Genomic DNA, 22,749 nt, shown 5'->3' on the forward strand with positions numbered 1-22,749 from the left:
AGCAGAGGGTGTGGGACGAGGGCACGAGGGAGCAGAGAGCTCGGCCCCAAGGCCACGCGTCAGTGCGACTTCCAGGAACAGCGCCAGGGCTGCCGCTGCCGGCAGTTCTAACCAGCGAACCACCTGAGAACAGGCAGCACCATGCCTGTAAACCGGCAACCTGAACCGTTACAGTTCGCAGCGTGAAAGTTAAAGCCAAGACTTGGAGTATCTGTCCCGTGAACAGAGTTCTATGCCAGTCAAAGTATCCCGGAGAATGGCACCATTGACACTCCGTACAAAAGGGGATACGCTCTGCTCGTCCCACCTTTCCAGGGATTACAGTCATGCCAAAAAGCACCTCAGACACGCTGACAAAGATCCTGAACAAATGAAAGTAAGGCATCCCATCGTGTGACATCAGGCGGCACAAAATAAGTGTTTACACAAAAATAACACCCCCAAAGAAGAGGACACCAAAACAACCCCAGAGAGACCTCCTCAGAGATACTTCCTGCAGCCACTGCCACATCGACCCCATGACATGGTACATGAAGCCTTTTCTGGCACACTCACACCCTGGCACACTGACGTCCCAGGACACACACGCCCTGGCAGCCTCACATCTTAGCACATTCACACCCTGGCACACTCACGTCCTGGCACACACCCCCTGCACGGTCACATCCTTGTACACTCCTGTCCTGGGACACACATGCCTTGGAATGCTCACACCCTGGCACATTCACCCTGATCACATTCACACCATGGCACACATATCCTGCATGGTCACATCCTTGCACACTCAATGTCCTAGGACACACGTGGCCTGGAATGCTCACACCCTGGCACGCTCACCCTGATCACACTCATGTTCTCAGTAGGAGGGGACGGACAGCGAGGTAGTCTGGCCTGTCCACACATACGTTCGCCTTGACTCCACTGCCTGGATTAGCTGTTGCGGCTCCAGGATCCAGCACAGGGTTCTCCAAGGACACGCACTGGCCTGGAAGTTTGTGCCAGGGTGGGGTAGGGGCAATGCTGGTGCAGCCTGGGATCTGGAGGGAAGGTCACTGCTGGGTGGGGCGAGCCCGGGCAAGCCCGGGCGCGAGAAGGCAGAGAGATGAGCAAAGGCACCGATGCTCACAGGGAGAACAGTGGGAGGAAAGATCGACTCGGGACCAAACAGAGTTGGGCTGTCCACCCGCCCCGCCCCGGGCTGAAATCTCTGTTTACCACTTGCTACCCCTATGATCTTGGGCAAGTTACTCATTCTTTGAAACTAAGTTTCCTAAAAATAAATAAATACATAAAATGAAAAAAGATTTTTCAGGAGGATTTAATGTGCCAATTCAGTAGATGTGCAAACTCAAACCAAATTAAAAAATAAAAAAAAAAAAAAAGGAAAGAAAAACAGTTAACAACAACCCCTGTCCCCTTGAAGTGGTAAAGCTCTAGTGGTCACAGTGCCGTGACGAAACAGAGAAACAGGAGGTCAAGGGGCGGGCAGCTGGGGGCTGCTGCTCTACAAGGGCTGGTCTGACTGAGAGATGCCCTCACGAGGGAGCGTGGCCCTGTAGCCCTGGGGAAGAGCATAGGGAATAGCAGCACCGAGGCCCCGGGGGGGGGGCAGGGCCCCTTCTGCAGCGCGTCAAATGCTGGGCGTTCGGTCAGGATCAACAGTGAGTTATGACACTAGCGTGTGTACCTACATGCGTGCTTGCCCAACACAGGCCCCTCCGCACACCATCAAAAGAATGCCATGTTCCTTTCTCTATTTCAGAGATGAGGACACTGAGATCCAGTCACCTGCGATTTGTTCCAGGTCGTAAGTAAACTTTCTATCTAAAAGCCCATCCGCTTTCTTGTTACAACTGTCCTGCGAGGTCAAAACCCCCATCTCATCACAGCTGGTTGCCATGGAAATGATGCTCGGGGTCACAGAGGTCCAGCCTCTCAAATAGGAAAGCAATTCCAAAACCCACGAGCTCCCAGGCTACGAGGTGATCCCGTGCCCCTGATAAATGTCAGGCTACGGGAGCTGGCCCATGTGCCCGCACTCTCTTCCATCTAAGATGAGATGTTTCCAGCACACGTTTTCCACGGTGACAGCCCTAGAGATACCTATGGATCATCCACTCTCCCCACCTTTCTGCCTTCACCCTGTGCTCCAGCACACCAGCCCCTCCTCCTTACCGCATGACCTCACCCCTCACAGGCTACGTGAAGCAGGAGCCTCGGCCAAAATCTACCCCAGCTGCGCCGACCACAGGATCCAAATGAGCTGGCTCCCGCTGATTTGTTTAACGGCCTGAAAACTCTTCACTGCAACAAACAACTTGGAACTACGTCGCCCCATCCAAGGCCAGAGGAAGGACCATCACCCAAGAGATGCTCGTCTCTAGTTCTGCTTCTTGCGTGGAGAACTGGGGTCAGCAGGAAGAGGGCTGGTCGTCGGGGGTCTGTGTGTTGGGGTGGGGGGTAAGGCCTCTGCTGAGCTCCTGGACCTTCAATCTCTTTGTGCCATCAGACCCCCGACCCCTTTCTGCAATAAGGCAGCACAAGGTTTCATGGATGCCTCATGTCAATCAGCTCTGGGGCTGGGGTTTTCCCTGCCTCGGCCCCAAGCCATTGCTGTGTACTAAGTGTCGACTACATGCTAGGTATCTCATTGGTTCCTGCGGGTACAACAGCGAACACAGAGCTGATGCCCACCTGTGGAGGTCACGCTCTGGGAGACTGCGGGGGGCTGCAATAGACAAGAAGATAATGACCATGGTAACAACTGCAGCACTGAAGCCCGAGCTAAGTGCTCAGATGGTGAGGACCGTAGTTCTATGGAAACACCTAACAGAGGAGCCCGGTCTGGACCGAAAGGGGGTGCCGGGAGGTGAGGGGCCCCTGGGGAAGGAGCATCTGAGCTGAGAGCTCAGCAGCCAGCAAAGCAGTGGAGAAGAAGCCCTCTGTGACTTCAAAGAAACACATCTTTCTTCAACCTCCAAAGAGGGTGTCACCCCCCCGCCCCCCGCAGAGGCACCCCACAGTGACCCCTGCCCCTATAGACATGACATCCTCTATAGCACTCCTGGGGGCCCTGCCTGGCCCGGTGACAGTTAATTTCCCAAGGCACACACCATTTTACTGGAGACAGATTATAAATGACTTTATAGCTTAGTGATATGTTAGAGTGCAGCAGGGACTTTCAAAAATGTTTGACTATGACATACGTCTCACATCGTGGCCCGGACGTCATGCTGTAAACACACACACACAGCTGAAACGAAGGTTTTCCCCTTGCTATGTGTGAACACATAATATTCTATTGTTTTATGTGGCTGTGACTCATAAAACTGGCTTCACACTCTAATAATGGGTCAGACCCACTGGGCTACAGAACCATTATAGAACTCAGTTATTTCTGTATTACACAGAATTGCTAGGGTTGGAGCAGAGTCAGGAAAAAGCAGCGAGAACAGGCTTCTCAGAGGGAACATATGCCTGGGTCCAACCCCAGGCAGAAAGGGAAGCAGCAAGTCAGAGGCTGGAGAGAAACCATCAAAACCGTAGATATCGTGTTGAATATACAGACTTTTTAAAAATGACACTCATAAATCATCTTGTATTTTTATCACCTCTTTAAAATCTTAGAAAGAGCATTAGAATAAGAGTTTCCAAAAAATACACGAAAATCTAGTGAAAACGGACTTGGCTAAGCAGAAGCAGGGGATGGAAAACACCCCCCAGATATGAAACTTCTCATGAGAAGACAGAAGCCAGCTTCAGCACCGAGATGACAGGGAAACAGAACAGGTGCTGAAACAACAGGAGGGGAGAAAGGGACCTTCCCCCCGAGGAGGGCTGTGGAAACCGCTCGCTTATTACACGAGGTTCTGAAGGTCTTTACAAGGAGATTCATTTCCAGAAGACAGGCCTTCCTAGACGTGGTCTTTGAAGCTGAAAGAGGGACTGTGTGACCCTGAGTGTTGACACCTCTGGTTCTGCACGAAGGTGAGGCTTCCTGATGGCTCCGTCAGGCTGACACCCCCGGCCCCACTGACAGCCCTCAGGCAGCCTCCCAGCCCCTTCCACAGACACCCGTGGCCGCCCAAGTCCCCCCCCGCTCCACCACCCTTCGAGGCCAAGATCGTCCCCCGATGTCCCTGTGGTACCATTTCTCCCAGGGTCAGGAAGGGGCTCCTGGCGGGCAAGGACCAGCCTCCTGCTTTGCCCGCGGCCCGGGCTGATCATGGGGAAGTGCATCTCTCGGAAGAAGGCCCGGCTCCCCCAGGTGGTCTCCCGCTGCTGACACCCACACCTGACGACTGCTCTCGAATGCGCCGGACGTGGGCCCTAGACCTCCTTCCACTGGTTTACAGGCTTTTTCTAAATGGCGCCCTCTCAAGCCGGCCTTCCGTCCCCTCAGCCAGGAGCCACGGCAGAACCCGGGCCCCAGGGACAGGACCTCTGGCCCTGTGAACGTTAATGACAGAGATCTGATCACCATTCTGGCCAGCCTCACCCCTCGGCCCTCCACGGGGCAAGGCCTGTGAGCTCTTACTAAACCCTCCCTGACCCACCATCCACGCAGAGCCCAGGCAAAACTGCGACACTAGAAGGCAGGGCTGTTTGGTTTTAATGCACTTATTCCGCTCTGCCAGCTGCCAGCAGCCTCCCAGGGCGGCCACCTCCTCCAGGAAGCCTCCCTGGCATCCCCAGCTGCAGCCCCTCCCCAGGGCCTTCCTCACACACTGCTCCATCCTGACAACGGCTTTCTCACACACCTATTGTCGCAGGGCCTCACAGGGTTTACCACCCCTCCATCTAATAACTAACTCAAAATCCTGCCGAGGCTCACCTCTAACTGCTGTTTGCCCTGCTCTGCCAGCACCTTGCCCGCTCAGCGGTCCCCAGGAACCACGTGCCCTGTCTGTATACAGTCTGGACTCGGAGACGCATTCATTTAAAGCAATCTGAGGTCTCTTCAGCTGCTCAGCCTCCAATATTCTCCTAACAGCATCACTGTAGGCTTTCCAGTCTGGACATCAAGGTCTAGATGGAGAGACCGGAGATCAGCTCGGCTTCCTCTGCCTCCTGCCGGGGGCGCTGGATGACGACTCAGCCTGTCGTCCCACCCCCTGCCCCCGCTGCTGGCCTCCAGCACCTCCCTCACATGGTCAACTGCTCGGGGACCAGCCGCCTCCAGTTCTCCGCTTCCCCGGAGCCGACAGGGCTGGAACCCGCCGCACAGCACACGTTTAATGACTGTTTAAAACCACACCCTGCAAAGCCCACGTCTGACCTCGGCATCCCTTCCAGCCTCCGATAGTTCTGTGGACGCTCCCAGAGACCCAGGGCCCCGCGGTCACTCTGGCCTCCTCTTCTGCTCATCTGGTCTCTGATGGGAGCTCCTCACCCAGCGGCCCCGAGCCGTCCAGGTGGGCAGCAGGAAAGGGCGCGGCGCAGCCGCTCCGGCCCTCCAGCCACGACACACAACGTCCAGAGGCAGGGAGAAGCCGGGGCCCGGAGTAGCCGCCTCTGGGAGAAAAGCGCCAGGACCTGGAGAAAGGTGGGGACTGGGAAGACGGCTTCGGGCCACTCCTGCCGCTGGTCCCCTCCGCAGGACACACATCTGTCCACTGGCCGCCCCGCCGTCACCACCCGCGGCTCCCTGGCCCAGCAATTTCTTCTTTTCTTCCTTTCCCATCTCCGACTTACTTGGCCACTAACATTCTTCCTCTGTCACCCCTGCTGCCCCTCACAAGCCTTTGCACTTACTTTCTGGAACCCAGAGTCTCTTCGCTCTCCCCTTATCCACCCACCAGGCCTTGAGTTATTACATCTGTCTTTCCAGAATCTTTTTCTTCCTAGTGGAGTTTTGGGATTTCCCCTTCTGCCCATCTTAACCAGACTGCGGAACAGCACAGCATCCCTGGAGCAGAGGCCAGCCGGGAATCACAACCACGCGTGGTCCACGGAGCCTGCCCGGGGCGCGGAGGTCGGGGGGCCTCAGCTCTGTGCCCTGTGGGGTCAGGGCAAGGCCGGCTCACGCAGGGTCCTAAGTGCCACTCAGGACATCACTGCCATGGGAAAGCTCGTTCTAGGCTCCTAATAACCAATCCTCCAATTACCTTTTAGGAAAGACGCTTTTATGTTCAAGAAACTGCTTGCCTTTGGATGACTTGTTCAATTAACTTTAAAAATAAGTTTAAACATTTCCAAACACCATCATCTCTTCCTTAAAATGTTCATTTTTACTAAACCTCGTATTTAAAGAAACAATGATGTAAATCTATGAAAATGAACGTTCAAAGGATTAACCCCACAAAACATATGGAAACCCCACAAAACATATGGAAACACGTGGTCTTCAGATTAGAGACGGCTCAGGTGGGACAGTCCTTTGGGGGATCAGGGCCCTGCTGACACACACCCCGAGGGCAGCCTCGTTGCCCACACCCACGGGTGCACGAGGGGAAGGGAGGGCCCTGCTGTTGGGGTCCCTCCAGCCAGGGGACGGGGGCGTCTGGATGCTGTGCTGGCAGCACGGCCACGCTGCAGATCTTCACTCAAGTCCTCCCCGGGAAGGACGGCTTAAACAAACTGAAAGCTAGCCTGTGTGAAACAGCGAGCCTCTTCTGGGAAAGGGGCTGAGGAGGGAAATAGAATGAATTCTAAATCAAAGGACGAAGCTCTCCAATTCAGTTTAGACTCTCAGTTGATCTCAGATGGAATGTGATTTTACTATGCTTGAAAGGAAAAAAATTCCTCATATTCTTCCTCTGGAAGGTCATAACGCTACACCACGAAAGAGAAGACCAGGGCGAGGCCGGGATTACAGACAAATATATCCATTTCAATAACAAAGACATGTAAATACTACTTTATTATTTGTCACTGGAGAGCTGGTACGACAGGCTTGTTCACCTGTGAGAAACTGTCTCCTGAAATAAGGGATCCTACACGATTCATTTTTAAGGATGAAAAAATAGAAAATTCAAAGGAGTGATTAAAAGCTAGTTAGAAGAAAATATAAGGAAAAAATCAGATGCTATAGGGTAAATACTCAATTTATTTAAAATTCTTTGTGCTGTCAAAATAACTAAAACCCACCATGAAAGAGTCTGATTTGCATTATGAGATCTACACCTGCCTTGAAATCAAGGAGTCTTCCTATACATATTTCTTTTCCAAATTTTAAATAGAAACTCCTCCTTCTCCCTCGATGTGTGATAGTGTCTAAACACAATAAATTTAGTTTGTTGTACATGGTTTTTCATCCCAAATATTAGTAAAAATATCAAAGTGAACCTACTACGCAGAATTGGGGCTGATACTTGAAAGGCAGAAGGACAGAAAGAGGGCGTCGCTAACCCTCGCCCACAGGACAGGTGCTCCATACAGACCCAACGCAGCACACCATCACCCTGCAAAGTACATGTGACCACTACTGTTTCCATTGTACTAACTGAGCAAGTGAGACTTGGAAGTTAAACTAAAATGATGGAACCATGGGACTTCCCTTGTGGTCCAGTGGTTAAGACTCCGCACTCCCAACGTAGGGGACCTGGGTTCGATCCCTGGTCAGGGAACTAGATCCCACATGCCACAGCTGAGAGCCTCAACTAAAAAGATCCCTCACATGGCGACGAAGATCCCACGTGCCACAACTAAGACCCGGTGCAGCCAAATAAATAAATAAATATTTTTTAAAAAAAAGATGGAACCACAAGTCAAACCCAGGTCTCTCTCCTCCCAAAGCCGTGTTCCTTCCACTGTGGATGCCAACTCACTGTGAAGTGGGTGGGACTGCAGCCAAGCACCAAAAGGCAGCCTCACAGGGCAGGTCCCATTCCTTCCCCAGGGCACCCGCCCCCGCCCCGCCCTGGCCCAGTGGAGTCTGGGTGGAGGGCGTGGGGTCTCTCTCTTGAAGGCGGACATCACATGCTGCTGGAGGCAGAAGGCCCCAGGGATGCACATGTGAAAATCTCCCCACTAAACCCCTAACATGAAGCCAGCTGGAGCTGCCGGCCCTGGTTCCTTTCTACAGCAACGCTGCTTCCCTGTAACTTCCACTCTCCGGAGTCTCAAATAAAAGGAAAACAACAAGTCTCTCTTCTGTGGCACCTTTTCAAATACTTGGGCATCATGACCCCACCTCGCCCTTCTCGGCCCTCCGTAAAAACACCCATTTATTTTAAGTGCTCCTCATGGGACGCTGTTTCCAGCCTCCTCCCCATCTGAGTCACCATCATCTGGACCGACTCGAACTTACGAGCATCTCTGAACAGCCTGTGCCCAGAACAGAACGAAATACTGGAGGGGTAGGTGACAGCACGGAGGGCACTGGACGCTACTGGAATTGTTTTGGGCGCTATATTTCTACTAACCCAGCTCAAAATCTTTTAAGAGCTCCACCCCTTTTCCGGCTACCGACCTAAGTCCTCGGTTTTGCTTTCTTACTCATTGGAATGGGGGAAGGACAACAGAAAATTTGTTTTTTGGATTTTTAAAAAATTAATTAATTAATTAATGGCTGCATTGTGTCTTCGTTGCTGCGCGCGGGCTTTCTCTAGTTGCGGCGAGCGGGGGCTACTCTTTGTTGTGGTGTGTGGGCTTCTCATGGCGGTGGCTTCTCTTGTTGCGGAGCACGGGCTCTAGGCACGCGGGCTTCAGTAGGTGCAGCACACGGGCTCAGGAGTTGTGGCTCGCGGGCTCTAGAGCGCAGGCTCAGTAGTTGTGGCTCACGGGCTTAGTTGCTCCGTGGCATGTGGGATCTTCCCGGACCAGGGCTCGAACCCGTGTCCCCAGCATTGGCAGGCGGATTCTTAACCACTGTGCCACCAGGGAAGTCCACTGCTTGCTTTTGCGATGCTTCTCTCGGGATACTGAGAGGTACTTCTTTTCCTGACAAGGACACTGTGCAGACCCCGGGGCCTCAGGCCCGGGTCGCAGGAGTCGTGTGGTGTTAGCTGCCCTCCCGCCCCCGGGCGTCGCACGTGCTACCCGGGAGGATGCGCTCACAGCGTCCAGGTGCAGAGGCGAAGTGGAAGAGTGTTCAACCTTGAGAAGGAAGGAGACACTGACACACGCTACCTACCACAAGGAGGAACCCTGAGGACGCTGCACCAGTGGAAACAAGCCAGTCACAGGAGAACAAATACCGTGACTCTCCTGTATGCGAGGTGCCTGGGGGAGAGCGGGAAGTAGATGGTGGGCCAGGGGCTGGGGAGGGGAACAGGGAGTCAGTGTTTAATGGGGACAGTCTCAGTTTGGGAAGATGAGAAAGTTCTGGAGAGGGATGACAGTGATGGTCACAGGACAAGATGAATGTACTTAAGGCCACTGAACTGTGCACTTGAAAATTGTTAAAATGGTAAATTTTATGGTATATATATTTTACCATAATTTTAAAAAAGCACAATGCTGCAACCCACAAAACCCCTCAGAAGGTAACAGGGAAGAGCTAAATGGGACTCCACATTGGATCTGTTTCTTTGACTTTAACCTTTGCTTTTTCTTGCTTTTGTTATCGTAATCATACATAACGGCCTGCCTCGGGGAACCCTGCCCACCTGTAGATGGCTGCAAGAAAAAAGAAACTAACACATCCCCTCTCCGAGGCTGGCCATTCCAGGAGATGTTTTGCAAGACTGATGGCCCTTTTACTTTACTTCCTCATCCCCTCCCCAACCTTCTCTGTTTTATAAAAGAAACTGGCATCCAGACCCTGATAAGATGGTTTTTCAGAGACACTAGTCTGCCTTCGTATTCCTTGCCTTAATACCTTGTCTCTGATTCACTGGCGAGAATAGGGAGCCTGCACTTGGTAACAAGAAGGGGGAGAGGTCAGGGGAGCACGCCCCCCCAACCCTGCAGCGTGAGTACTGGAAAACCTGTTTGAGAAAATGGACAGTGGAAATTCTGGCCAATTCTATTCAAGGTCTTCTAGCTAACCTGAAACATCACTGGTTCAAGTCAAGTTTATCATATGGGCTGAATACACACACAGGTGGCTCACGTCACCTCTCTTCCAACAGCTGGGAAGCAGAAGAGCTAAACGTGGTGAGCTTCAGAGGCAACTCACAGCCGGGCTTTAAGACCTGTTCCACACTTCGCCATTCCCATTGCATTCATCTTTACGTGAACATGAGCAATTTCTGTTTTGAGACATCAACTGTCTTGGGTGATGAAGCAGCAGCGGGTGGGAGAGCGGCGGGGTGAAGACCCAGCCAAGGATGGGAGGGACCTCCCGGAGACCCAAAACCTAATCAGGACTCTCCTTCCTCAACGCTCTCCCTACCTGCTCTCTGAGGCTCACCCCCTCACACGAGGTTCCCAACGAACATGACGAGAATGACCCTGAGGTTTCATAGAGGCCAGAAGAAAATCTACTCTCAAAGGCCACGTCTTCTAAGGATGCGAGCTCCCTGGCTCCCTCCACCCACAGCCGTCCTCAAAGCCAGACCTCGGCCCTTCAACCCCTGGCTGGCCTGTTCCTTCACTGGTCCTTCTGCATCACCGCTACCCTGCCAACTGGTCTCACCAGTCAGATCAGAGATGCTGTGGAGACAAGAGGAGAGGATACAGGAGGGAGAATTACGAGGAGAAACTGATTTTCAGACCCAAGAGCTTTTTTCTGCACCCAGGAAAAAAAAAGATAAAACTCATCTCCATCAGATAGATTTTCAAAAATAAAAAACTGACAAATAAATACTCTATTTGAAACAACACTTTAAAAATCAGCGTTAAAAAAAAAAATTCAGTGGTTCAAGCTGGAAAACATGATGCTGAATTAGAAACAATGATCACAGAATCTAAGGGCAAACATCTTCCACCCTGGACCTGCAATGTGGAGCAGATGCTTTTGCTCATAGGGTGAGTGGTTAAAAAAGGTTGGAGGCCATTGCCTGGGGGCGTCACTGCTCTCTTATATCAGGCTCTCCATCTGCCAGTGGATTTCCTGGCCACGCTGGACTGAGTGCTACCTCCTCCCATCCATCCATCTACACATACCAGATACCCAACACCTAGAACACAGGAAGCCGCTGAGTTCCCCAACAGCCTACTCACAGAGTGGAAAGTGCTGTGACCATGGTTCCTTGCAGACCACAGAATTCTGGCTGTGCCCATGATGCCTGGGGAAAATGTATTTCTTAACCACAACAAAATAGTTTCTAAAGGAAAAAAAATCATGTGTATGATGGCTGAGTAAGAAAAAAGGTTTCAACAAACAAAAGAAGATAAAGTCCTTTAAAGGCAAAATAAAAGGACATGGTGCATTCATCAAAGGTTATTAGTCATAACTTAAAAAAGAGGAAAACCAGTACATTCCTATCTCTTTGAAGATAGGGAAATCAACTGTATAACAGTTAAGGATATGAAAGCCCGGGTCAATGCCGCATTGATTTTAACTATGGGGTCTGACTCTAAGTGGTCACGTCTAGGACATGCCCTGAACATGGCTTCTCCCCCACTCCCCACATATGCCTTAAAATTCAAGAGAACACTTGGTTTTGCTAATAGGAGACAACCCACAGGAAATCTCTCATTAATCCACACAGCAGAAGTACATCCTATTATTATAACAAAGAAACGCTTAAGAGCTAACTCTTCCATTCAGATACACTCCCCACTGGGCGGGTAATGCCTATCACATAGGAAGGAACTGTGGCTCGGGGCTTCAGAGTCGGGGGGAGGGAGGGGGCAGACCTAATGGAGACGTTTAACGCACACACACGCTCCCAAGTCTAGTGCAGGGGGGACATGTGGAGGGTGTAACACAGGAGGGTCTGGACTCCCTGGGCTGACGCCGTCCCTCCCCAAAAAGAAACGCTAACAATCAAACTCTCTGTCACCATCAAAGCAAAATTTCATGAACTAACTTCCTGGTTCCCATCCTGCACGTAAAGAGTCTGGAAGTCATCCCTCCATCCCGACAAATGAAAAGCTGAACAAGCTGAAAAGTCAAGTCCTCTTAGATCCCTCAGAGAAGTGAGCTCACAGGGCACACTGCTGCTCCCAGAACTGGGGAGACCAGCAGGTGAATACAGAGGGTCAAAATTGACGGGGCAGTAAGTTCTGCAGGAGGTAGAGCCGGGGAGGGACCCGAGCTGCAGAATGAACCGCTGGAGGCTCACTGTGGGCGAGCCTGACGGGTAAGAACTCCGGTGGGGGAGGCCCAGGGACCCCACAGTTCCGTGACTTTTACCCCTTCAGGCCTCCAGTGGCAGGGGGAAGGAGCCGTTCTGAAATAGCGGAAGCACTCCGTCGTTAACAAGGCCAGCCCTCAAGAGAGCTGATCAACCCGGAGGAAGGGGAATGCCCAGCTCCGGGGGGCTCTAACCATCCTGTCTCACCTGAGTGGCAGGACAGCTGAGAAGCAGTCGTGAAGCTGACACCCGGGGCGCAGGCTCACTAGGAGACTGACACCTGCCACATAAGGACAGCACGCCTCCCCTCCCCCACACCTTATCAGCACATCACCAAAGGCCTGGTTACTGGGGTTCCTTTTACCCAGGATATCGTACCTGGGTTTCTAAGAAAAAATCACAAGGCACACTAAAAGGCAAAAAGCATAGTGTGAAGAGACAAAGCAAACACCAAAATCAGACTCAGATATGGCAGGATGTTGGAATGATCAGACCAGGAATTTAAAGCAACTATGATTACTACGTTAAGAGCTCTAATGAAAAAAGTAGACAATATGCAAGGACGAATGAATACTGTAAGCAAAGAGATGAAAATTCTAAGGAAGGATTATAAAAAATGCTAGAGGTTAAAAACACTAACAGAAATGAAGAATGAGTTTGAGGGGCTCACTGGGAGACTGGCCACGGCTGATGTGAGAACCTCATGGCTTGAGGCTATGACAATAGAAACTTCCCAAATACAAAGCAAAGATTAAAGAAAAAAGATTGAAAAAAAAAAACAAGCCCAAAACAAAACAAAACAGAATACTTAAGAACTGTGGGACAACTACAAAAGGTGAAACATGTGTAATGGGAATACCAGGAGAAGAGAGAAAGGAATAGAAATATTTGCAGTGATAATAACTGAGAATTTCCTCAAGTTAATGTCAGAAACGAAACCACAGATCAAGGAAGCTCAGAAAACACCATGCAGGATAAATACCAAAAAAACTACCTCCGGGCACAGCATATTCAAATTGTAGAAAATTAATGACAAAGAAAAAAAATCTTGAAAGAAGACAGAGGGGAAAAATACCGCTTTAGAGAAACAAAGGTGTGAATTACATCCAACTCCTCAGAAACAACGCAAACAAGAAGAGAATGCAATGAAATAACTCAAGGGTTGAGAGAAAAATTCATCAACCTAGAATTCTGGACCCTGTGAAATTAATCTCTAAGAGTGAAGGAGAAATAAGGAATTTCTCAGAATTGAGGGAATCTGTTGCCAGTAGATCTGCCTTGCAAGAAATGTTAAAAGAGGCTCTTCAGAGAAAAGGAAAATGATTTAGGTCAGAAATGCAGCTCTCCATAAAGAAAGGAAGAGAATCAGAGAAGGAATAAGTGAAAGTAAAATTACACTTGTAATTTTTCTTATTCTTTTTTTTTTTATAAATTTATTTTATTTATTTATCTTTGACTGCGTTGGGTCTTTGTTGCTGCACACGGGCTTTCTCTAGTTGTGGCGAGAGGGGGCTACTCTTCATTGCGGTGCATGGGCTTCTCATCGTGGTGGCTTCTCTTGTTGCACAGCACAGACTCTAGGTGCGCAGGCTTCAGTAGCTGTGGCGCACGGGCTTAATTGCTCCGCGGCATGTGGGATCTTCCTGGACCAGGGCTCGAACCCGTGTTCCCTGCATTGGCAGGTGGATTCTTAATCATTGCGCCACCAGGGAAGTCCCATTTTTCTTATTCTTAATTGATCTAACAGATAACAGTTTGCTCAAAATAATCATAGCAACTGTGTATTTGATTCTGTATGCTTATATGTTTATATATACGAATGGCATATGAAATGAATGACAGCAATGATACAAAGAATGGGAGGGAGAGATTCATAATATTTTGCTGTAAGACACTTGTGCTAACTGTGAAGCAGGACAGTGTTGTCTGAAGTTAGACTTGGATTAGCTGTAAAAAAAAAAAAAAAAAAGGTAAAAAAGGGAGAAAATGGAATCATATAAAATGTTCAATTAAAACTACCAAAGGCAGGGACTTCCCTGGTGGCGCAGTGGTTAAGAATCCGCCTGCCAATGCAGGGGACACGGGTCCGATCCCTGGTCCGGGAAGATCCCACATGCCGCGGAACAACAAAGCCCGGCGCCACAATGACTGAGCGTGCGCACTAGAGCCCACAAGCCACAACTACTGAAGCCCACAAGCCCGTGCTCCTCAACAAGAGAAGCCACCGCAATGAGAAGCCCATGCACTGCAATGAAGAGTAGCCCCCACTCGCCGCAACTAGAGAAAGCCCGCGCAGCAACAAAGACCCAACGCAGCCATAAATAAATAAATAAATAAAATTTATATTAAAAAAAAACTATAAAAGGCAGAAAAAGAGTGGAAGACAAAAGAACATAGAACAAGGGCAAGGAATAGAAAAGAATAACAAATATGGTAGACATTAATACAACTATATTAATAATCACTTTACATTGTCAATGGTCTAAATACACCAATTAAAAGACAGATTGTCAGAATGGATCAAAAAACAAGACCCAACTAACTACATGCTGTCTGTAAGAAATCCACTTTAAATATAAAGACACACATATATGAAAAGTAAAGGGATAGCGAAAGAGATACCATTCTAATACTAATCAAAAGATGGCAGAAGGAGCTATATTAGCTTCAGACAGAACAAACTTCACAACAAAGAAAGTCACCAGGAATAAAGGAGGGCAATACGTAATGATAAAGAGGTCAATTTGCCAAGATGACATAACAATCCTTAATGTGTATGTGCCTAACAAGAGCATTAAAACACATGAGATAAAAACTTAGAAACCTGCAAGGAGGAACAGATGAAGCCACTATCATAGCTGGAGGCTTCTCTCTCAGGAATGGACAGATCCAGCAGGCAGAAAATCAGTAAGGACACCAGTGAACTCAACAACACCATCAAGCAACTGGTGATATAACTAACTGACATCTACAGACTACTTCATCCAACAGGAGAATACACATTCTTCCAAGCTCACATGGAACAGTCACCAAGACAGACCACATCCTGGGCCATAAAACACACCTGAACACATTTAAAAGAACACAAATGATATAATATCTGCTTTAAGACCACAGTGGAACTAAAAATCAATATTGGAAAACCTCAAATTACTTAGACATTCAACAACATACTTATAAATAATGCACAGATTAAGAACAAATCTTAAAGAAATTAAAAAATATTTTGAACCAAATAAGAATGAAAATACAACTTATCAAAATTTGTGTAATGCAGTGAAATCAGTGCTTGGCAGGAAACTGGCAGCATTGAATACAATATGGAAAAGAAGAAAGATCTGAAATCAATCATCTAAACTTCTACCTCAGAAAACTAGAAAAAGAAGAGCAGAATAAATCCTAAGTAAACAAAAGAAAATAAATAATAAAAATTATAAATCTAAGAAATGGGAAAAAAACCTGAAAACTGGTTCTTTGAAAAGATTAATAAAATCAACAAGCCTCTAGCCAGGCTAACTATGAAAAAAAGATAGAAGACAGAAGTTAGAATATCAGAAATGAAAGAGGGGACATCAATACAGACACCATGGACATTAAAAGGAGAACAAAGGAATACTATGAACACCTCTATGCCTGCAAATTTGATAACCTAGATGAATGGACCAATTTCTTGAAAGACAAAATCTCCATAACTAGGATAGGAAAAAATAGACAATTTCAACAGGTCTATATTTATTTTAAAAATTGAATCAACAATTATTAACCTCCAAAAACAAACAGCACTGGGCCCAGCAGAGTTCACTGGTGAATTCTACCACACATTTAAGGAAGAAATTATACTAATTCTCTACAATCTCTTCCAGAAGACAGAAGCAGAGGGAACACTTCCTAACTTATCCTAGTAGGCCAGCATTACCCTAATAACAAAACCAGACAAGAAAAGAAAACTATAAACCAACACCTCTTGTGAATATAGATGCAAAAATCCTCAACAAAATATTGGTAAATGGAATCCAACAATGTATAAAAAAGGACTGTACACCATGACCAAGTAGGATTTATCCCAGGTATGCAAGTCTGGTTCAATATGAAAATTAATTAATGTAATCTACCACATTAAGAAGTTAAAGAAGGAAAGTCACATTATCATATTAATAGACGCAGAAAAAGCATCTGACAAAATTCAACACTCATTCATGATAAAAACTCTCAGAAAACTAGGAATAGAGGGGAAACGTCCTCAACTTGATAAAGAGCATCTAAAAGACCCCTTCAGCTAACACATTTAATGGTGAGAAACTAAAAGCTTTCCTGCTAAGATCAGGAACAAGGCAAGGATGTCCTCCCTCATCTCTCCTTTTCAACATCATACTAGAAGTCCTAGCTAATGCAGTAAGACAAGAAAACGGAACGAAAGGTATAATATAGATTGGGAAGGAAGAAACAAAACTGTCTTTGTTTGCAGGTGACATGACTGTCTAGGTAGAGAATCTGAAAGAATCAACAAACAAAAAAATTCCTGGAACTGATAAGTAATTAAAGCAATCCTTGTTATAATTGGAGGATACAAGTTAAATATACAAAAGTCAACTGCTTTCCTATATACGAAGAATGAACAAGTGGAATTTAAAATTAAAAGCACAATACCATTTACATTAGCATCCCCCAAATCAAAATACTTTGGTACAAGTCTAACAAAATAGGCACAAAATGTATATGACCAAAACTATAAAACTCTGATGAAACAATTTTAAAAGAACTAAATAAATGGAGAGATATTCCATGTTCATGGATAGGAAGACTCAATATTGTCAAGATGTCAGTTCTTACTAACTTGATCTGTAGATTCAACACAATCCAAATCAAAATCCCAGCAAGCTATATTCTGTGGGTATCAACAAACTAATTCTAAAGTTTACATGAAAAGGCAAAACAAAGAGCCAAACAAAAAAAACCCAGAAAAGTCAACACAATACTGAAGGGAAAGAACAAGGTTGGAGGACTGACATAACTCAACTTCAAGACCAAATATAAATCTAAACTAATCAAGACAACATAGTACTGGGGAAAGAACAGACAAATAGGACTATGGAAGAGAAAACAGAGCCCAGAAATAGACCCACATAAATATAGTCAACTGACTTTTGACAAAGGAGCAAAGGCAACACAGTGAAACAACCATGGCCTTTTCAACAAATAATACTGGAACAACTGGATATCCACATGCAAGAAAAAAAAAAAAAAAATCTAGATACAGACCTTACAACCAAATGGATCACAGACATAAATATGAAACACAAAATGATAAAACTCCTAGAAGACAACATAGGAAAAAAATCTAGGTAACCTTGGGTATAGCGATGACTTTTTAGATACATCGAAGGTATAATCTACGAAAGAACTCATAAAGCTAAACTTCATTAAATTAAAACTTTCTGCTCTGGGAAGGACACTGTCAAGAGAATAAGAAGACAAGCCACAGACTGAGGGAAAATATTTGCAATCATACATCTGAAAAAGGACTATTATCCAAAATACTCAAAGAACTCTTAAAAGTCAACAATAAGAAAAGGAGCAACCCGATTAAAACGTGGGCAAAAGACCTGAACGGACACTTCCACAAAGTTTTACAGATTAGGGAATTGCAAATTAAAACATCAATAAGCTACCACTTCCAAACTATTAGAAGGGCCACAATAAAAAAAAAAAAACTGTGACAATATCAATTGCTGGTGAGGATGTGGAGCAAAACGAACTCTAATTCATTGCTGGTGGGAGTGCAAAATGGTGCAGCCACTTTGGAAGATAGTTTGGCAGTTTCTTATAAATATAAATGTATTCCTACCATATGATCCAGCAGTGGCACTCCTTGTATTTACCCAAATGAATTGAAAACCTATGTCCCCACAAAAAAACTGCACACAGATGTTTACAGCAGCTTTATTCATAACTGCCAAAACTTGGAAGCAACCAAGATGTCCTCCGTAGGTGAATGGATAAATAAATTGTGATATATCCAGACAACAGAATACAATTCAGTGATAAAAACAAAAGTGCTACCAAGCCATGAAAAGACATAGATTAACGCTCAATGCATGTTACTAAGTGGAAGAAGCCAGTCTGAAAAGGCTACGTCTGATCTGATTCCAACTATGTGACATTTTGGAAAAGGCAAAAACCAGGGAGACAGTAAAAGGATCTGTGGTTGCCAGGGATTGGGGGAAGAAGGGATGAAGAGGCAGAGCACAAAGGATTTTTAGGTCAGTGAAACTACTCTGTAGGATACCTTAGTGGTGAATTCATGTCACTGAATATACAACACCATGAGTGAGTCCTAATGTAAACTATGGACGCTGGGTGATGATGATGCATCAGTGTTGGTTCACTGATTATAACAGATGTCCCATCTCGTGGGGGATGTTGATAGTGGCGGAGTCTGTGCACAGGGGGGCGGGGGGTCTATGGAAACCTCTGTACTTTCTGCTCAATTTTGCTGCGAACCTAAAACTGCTCTAAAAAATAGTCTGTTCAAAAAACAAAAATCTGTGAACCGATACATCCCATCCTGTATTTTTTAGTTTATTCTACTGATATTTTTTTCTTCCAAGAAATTTTTGTCACCTCCCAGTAAACTCATTTCACCACCCACTAAGGGCTTGAAGGAAGACAGCAAAACACTGCTCTAGGGCAGTGTCTCCAGCTGCCCTAGGAAGTGCATTCCCTAACCCACAGGCGATACACTCCAGATGCCACATTCAGCTCATTCACAGTTAGTGGGCAAGACAGGTCCCCACCACCCACCAGCAGCCCAAGGCTGGCCTGGCCCTGGGAGCTGCTGCAGTACCTGGAGGGAGGGTCTCCATGCTTTGTGCTTTCTCATCCCCGTTGCTGTGATGAAGGTCTTTCTTTTTAATTGGGTCAATGTCATTCCAGTCCTCCTGGGGGAGCAAAGACACCAAATGAGTCGACAGGTTCCTGGAGCCCACCTTCATTCATCAGGTCAATAAACAATGAGTCCTCCCATCCGGAGGACTGCACCCCAGACCTGCTCAGTGGTGGAGACCCAAGGACAGAAGTGACTCTGTCCAAGTTCTTGGCGTGAACTTTCCAAGGAAGGACCTGCGTTTCTCTCTCCATTTTCTATGCATATCACTTATCTATGGAAAGAAATACTCTGGAAACTCCCTGGGCTTTGAGGATGTGGGAGGGTGGGGAAGGGAGATAGGGAAACTGGATCAAATAAGAGAATTCAATAGTGGTTAAATCAAAGCCATTAAAATAAGGGTAGCTCTCCAGATGCCTTCTATGGCTTCAGGGCACCCTAGGACCAGAGTCTCCCTCAGGGCCATTGAGCCCTGCTCAGAGGTTGTTAAATGATTCCTTTCATCCCACTGAATAACAGCGGAGGAAGGGCAAAGGACGGTGGAGCTTTTCCTCCGCTCCTCTAGAAGGGCTGCCAGTGGAAAAGAGCTGGAAACTAAGGGCTTAATGTAAAACCAAAAGAAGAGAGACGCTCTGGCAGATTTTATTCAACTCATCTGCACGAACAATTTAATCTATCAACATTAATCAAACAACCCCATGACCACAGAGCTAAATATATTTTTCAACCACTTGGGATCTGATTTCTGTGAATACAATAAGAAAGGTTTCTGTATATAACCCAAATCAGAAATACCCCACGGCTAGTAATTTTCCCACACAGACTTTGGTGGGCCAAGCACTGTCGACTGGCCATTTCCCCAGCAGACGCTATTAGGATGTTGGCGGCCTTAGGTCCCCTCCCTCAGGGGAGACCCAACCAGTTCTGCTCAGGTTTGCTCCACTAGCATCCCTCCAACCAGCATGGGCTGCGTGACCGCTGGGGACATTTTGGCTCTTAACGATGTGAAGCGAGATCTGCAGGAAGTGTTAATTCTCAGGGGCTAGGCCAAATCAGACATCTTTTTCCCAAAGGCGACTTGCTCTGCCAATAATCTGCACTTTTACTCAAAAAGTAGAGTAATTAAAGAGGAACGGCCTGAGTCTCCTCCTCTGGAGGCCAGCTTTTCCTTCAGTTGCTTCTGAGATGAAGTGAAGCTGGTTTATCCCCTCAAGGCCATCATCGGGATGGGAGTGATGGGAGGATGACTCCCTGTAGACACCGTGCACAGGTCAGGAACGCCCTGCACCTGGGTGGTCCCTGGCAACCTGTCACAAGGCCTTCTCAGGCTTTCAAGGGCCCCACGTGCTCTGACTTTTGAAGATCCTAGCCCACATTGTAACAAATGTATTAAAATGCATCTGTATCCCAATTTAAATACATTTTCCTGCGAAAAAAACTTTTTGAATTGTAATTTGGCTTTTGAGAGGACTTGGTTATAAATAAACTTTCAATTTACTACTGGCAAAGATTTCCAGGCAATCTTGGCACCTGCAATGGAGTGAGAGAATCTGACCTACTCTCTGCCTTCAGGATATAAAGAAACGTGCGAACACTAAATCCAGCAAGTAACGACGTTAGCTGAGTCACACTGGGTAGACTTTTAATTAAGCTTATTAATTTTTATTTTGCAGCTTGCTTGTAACATTTTGTGGCTAACAACTTTTTCCCTCAGGCATCTGGCCTACTACACACACTGGCTAATGGATCACACAATTTAACCTTGTACAAAATCGAAAGTGAATGAAAACAAAAAAGTGAACATTGCTGGTGTGGCCACCGCACTGTAATATTCACCAAATCAACATCCGTAAGTCAACCATCAATGTTTTCTTAGAAAATAAATGTCTCCTTCTTCACACAAACAAGACTGACTGGTCCATATGTAACACTCCCTAACCTGTCTCCCCTCCCCGCCCCACTCCCCGGGACAATGAACCAAGCCCACCACAAAACTAAGGCCAAGGATGAGGACCTGCTATATAACGAGGGCACCGCAAAGTCCCAGTAGGCAACATGATGCTGAGTGTTGTTTATGAATGCCTACTATGCATCAGGCACTGTACAAAGATACTTTTTCATCCTGGCAGCAAGCCTGCCATTTTATAATTCCTATCTTACAATGGGGACACAGAAGATCAGAGAGGTTACGCAAATTGTCCAGGTTACACAGTGGGCAAGCAGCTCGAGTTGGCCCTTTATAAATCAGGATGGGGATGGCAACCCAGGGCTCAGTTTGAATCAAGTTACAAGAGGCTGATTCTCACAATGTCATAAAAATCCAAGAATACGTTTCTAGGGAGTCATCCACAAAGGACTGTTTTGTTCTTGACTCCAGGTCAAAAAGTGCAAATCACCATGTTCACTACCAATTCCCAGAGTAGGAGGGGGAGGAGGAGGAGGAGGAGGAGGGGTGGGGGGGAGGAGGAGGGGGGAGGGGAGGAGGAGGGTAAGGAGGGGAGGGGGAGGAGGGGGGAGAGGAGGGAGAGGGGGAGAGTGGAGGAGGGAGAGGAGGAGAATGAGGGGAGGGGGAGGAGGGGAGGAGGAGGGGGAGGAGGGTGAGGGAGAGGAGGAGGGTGGAGGAGGGGGAGGAGGGAGGGGAGGAGGGAGGGGAGGAGGGGGAGGAGGAGGGGGAGAGGAGGGGGAGGGGAGGGTGGAGGAGGGAGAGGGGGAGAATGAGGGGAGAGGAGGAGGAGGGGAGAGGAGGGGAGGAGGAGGAGGGGAGAGGAGGAGGAGGGGTAGGGGGAGGAGGAGGAGGAGGGGTGGGGGGAGGAGGAGGGGGGAGGGGAGGAGGAGGGTAAGGAGGGGAGGGGGAGGGGGAGAGTGGAGGAGGGAGAGGAGGAGAATGAGGGGAGAGGAGGAGGAGGGTAAGGAGGGGAGGGGGAGGAGGGGGAGGAGGGAGGGGAGGAGGGAGGGGAGGAGGGGAGGAGGAGGGGGAGAGGAGGGAGAGGGGGAGGGTGGAGGAGGGAGAGGGGGAGAATGAGGGGAGAGGAGGAGGAGGGGAGAGGAGGGGAGGGAGAGGAGGAGGGTGGAGGAGGGGGAGGAGGGAGGGGAGGAGGGGGAGGGGGAGGAGAAGGGGGAGGAGGGGGAACACCTCTGCCGCTAATACAGGGCACTTCCTAGGTGCCCAGTCCCATTCTAGACCCTGCCCACAAGTTCATCCTGCTTACGCGCGAGTACGGCCCCATTCTACAGATGAGGAAGCTGGTGCACCAAACACTGAGTCACACAGAACACACAGTGAGGGTAGAGATGAGCCGCCGGAGCCTCCAGGGTCTCCATCATCGCAGTGCCCCGCCCTTGGAGACTACAGCTCCCCTCCAGCACCAAGGCAGCCCGAAGTAGAGAACAACAGTGCATTTCCCACTCAGAACACGTCAGGTCACTATAAATTCCTCTAGTTCAGGCCCGCCCACCTGATGCACCGGCTGAGACGGTGCCCGCACGACCGCCTGCCACCCGCCTGCCATGCCTGCTCTGCCTGTCACCGCCCCGCGCCTCTGCCGGACGTTAGGGAAGGGCCGAGGGCCCAGGGGACACCCCCGTGGGACAGCATGGCCCGTGCCCGTGTCACCGCCCCTCAGCAGAGAGTCCGGACGGGACCCCACAAGAGAAACAAGGAAACAGAACGACAGGGAGGAGAGGCGAGACACTCAGAGACTTGAGACTCGTGTTCTGGAAACGTCACTCTGGTTGTGG

At 48.1% G+C, this 22,749-nt stretch overlaps 1 protein-coding gene across 1 annotated transcript in view; it reads right to left on the minus strand.

Moving 5' to 3' along the window:
* GALNT2 (polypeptide N-acetylgalactosaminyltransferase 2) overlaps nt 1-22,749 on the minus strand; it is a 179,351-nt gene that overhangs the window by 63,865 nt on the left and 92,737 nt on the right. The window contains exon 2 of the mRNA XM_061182748.1: nt 18,973-19,066. Coding sequence (XP_061038731.1) covers nt 18,973-19,066 — 94 coding nt within the window. The remainder of the gene's footprint in view (nt 1-18,972; nt 19,067-22,749) is intronic.

The sequence above is a fragment of the Eubalaena glacialis genome, chromosome 1 (assembly GCF_028564815.1).
Source record: "Eubalaena glacialis isolate mEubGla1 chromosome 1, mEubGla1.1.hap2.+ XY, whole genome shotgun sequence".
Lineage (NCBI taxonomy): Eukaryota > Metazoa > Chordata > Mammalia > Artiodactyla > Balaenidae > Eubalaena > Eubalaena glacialis.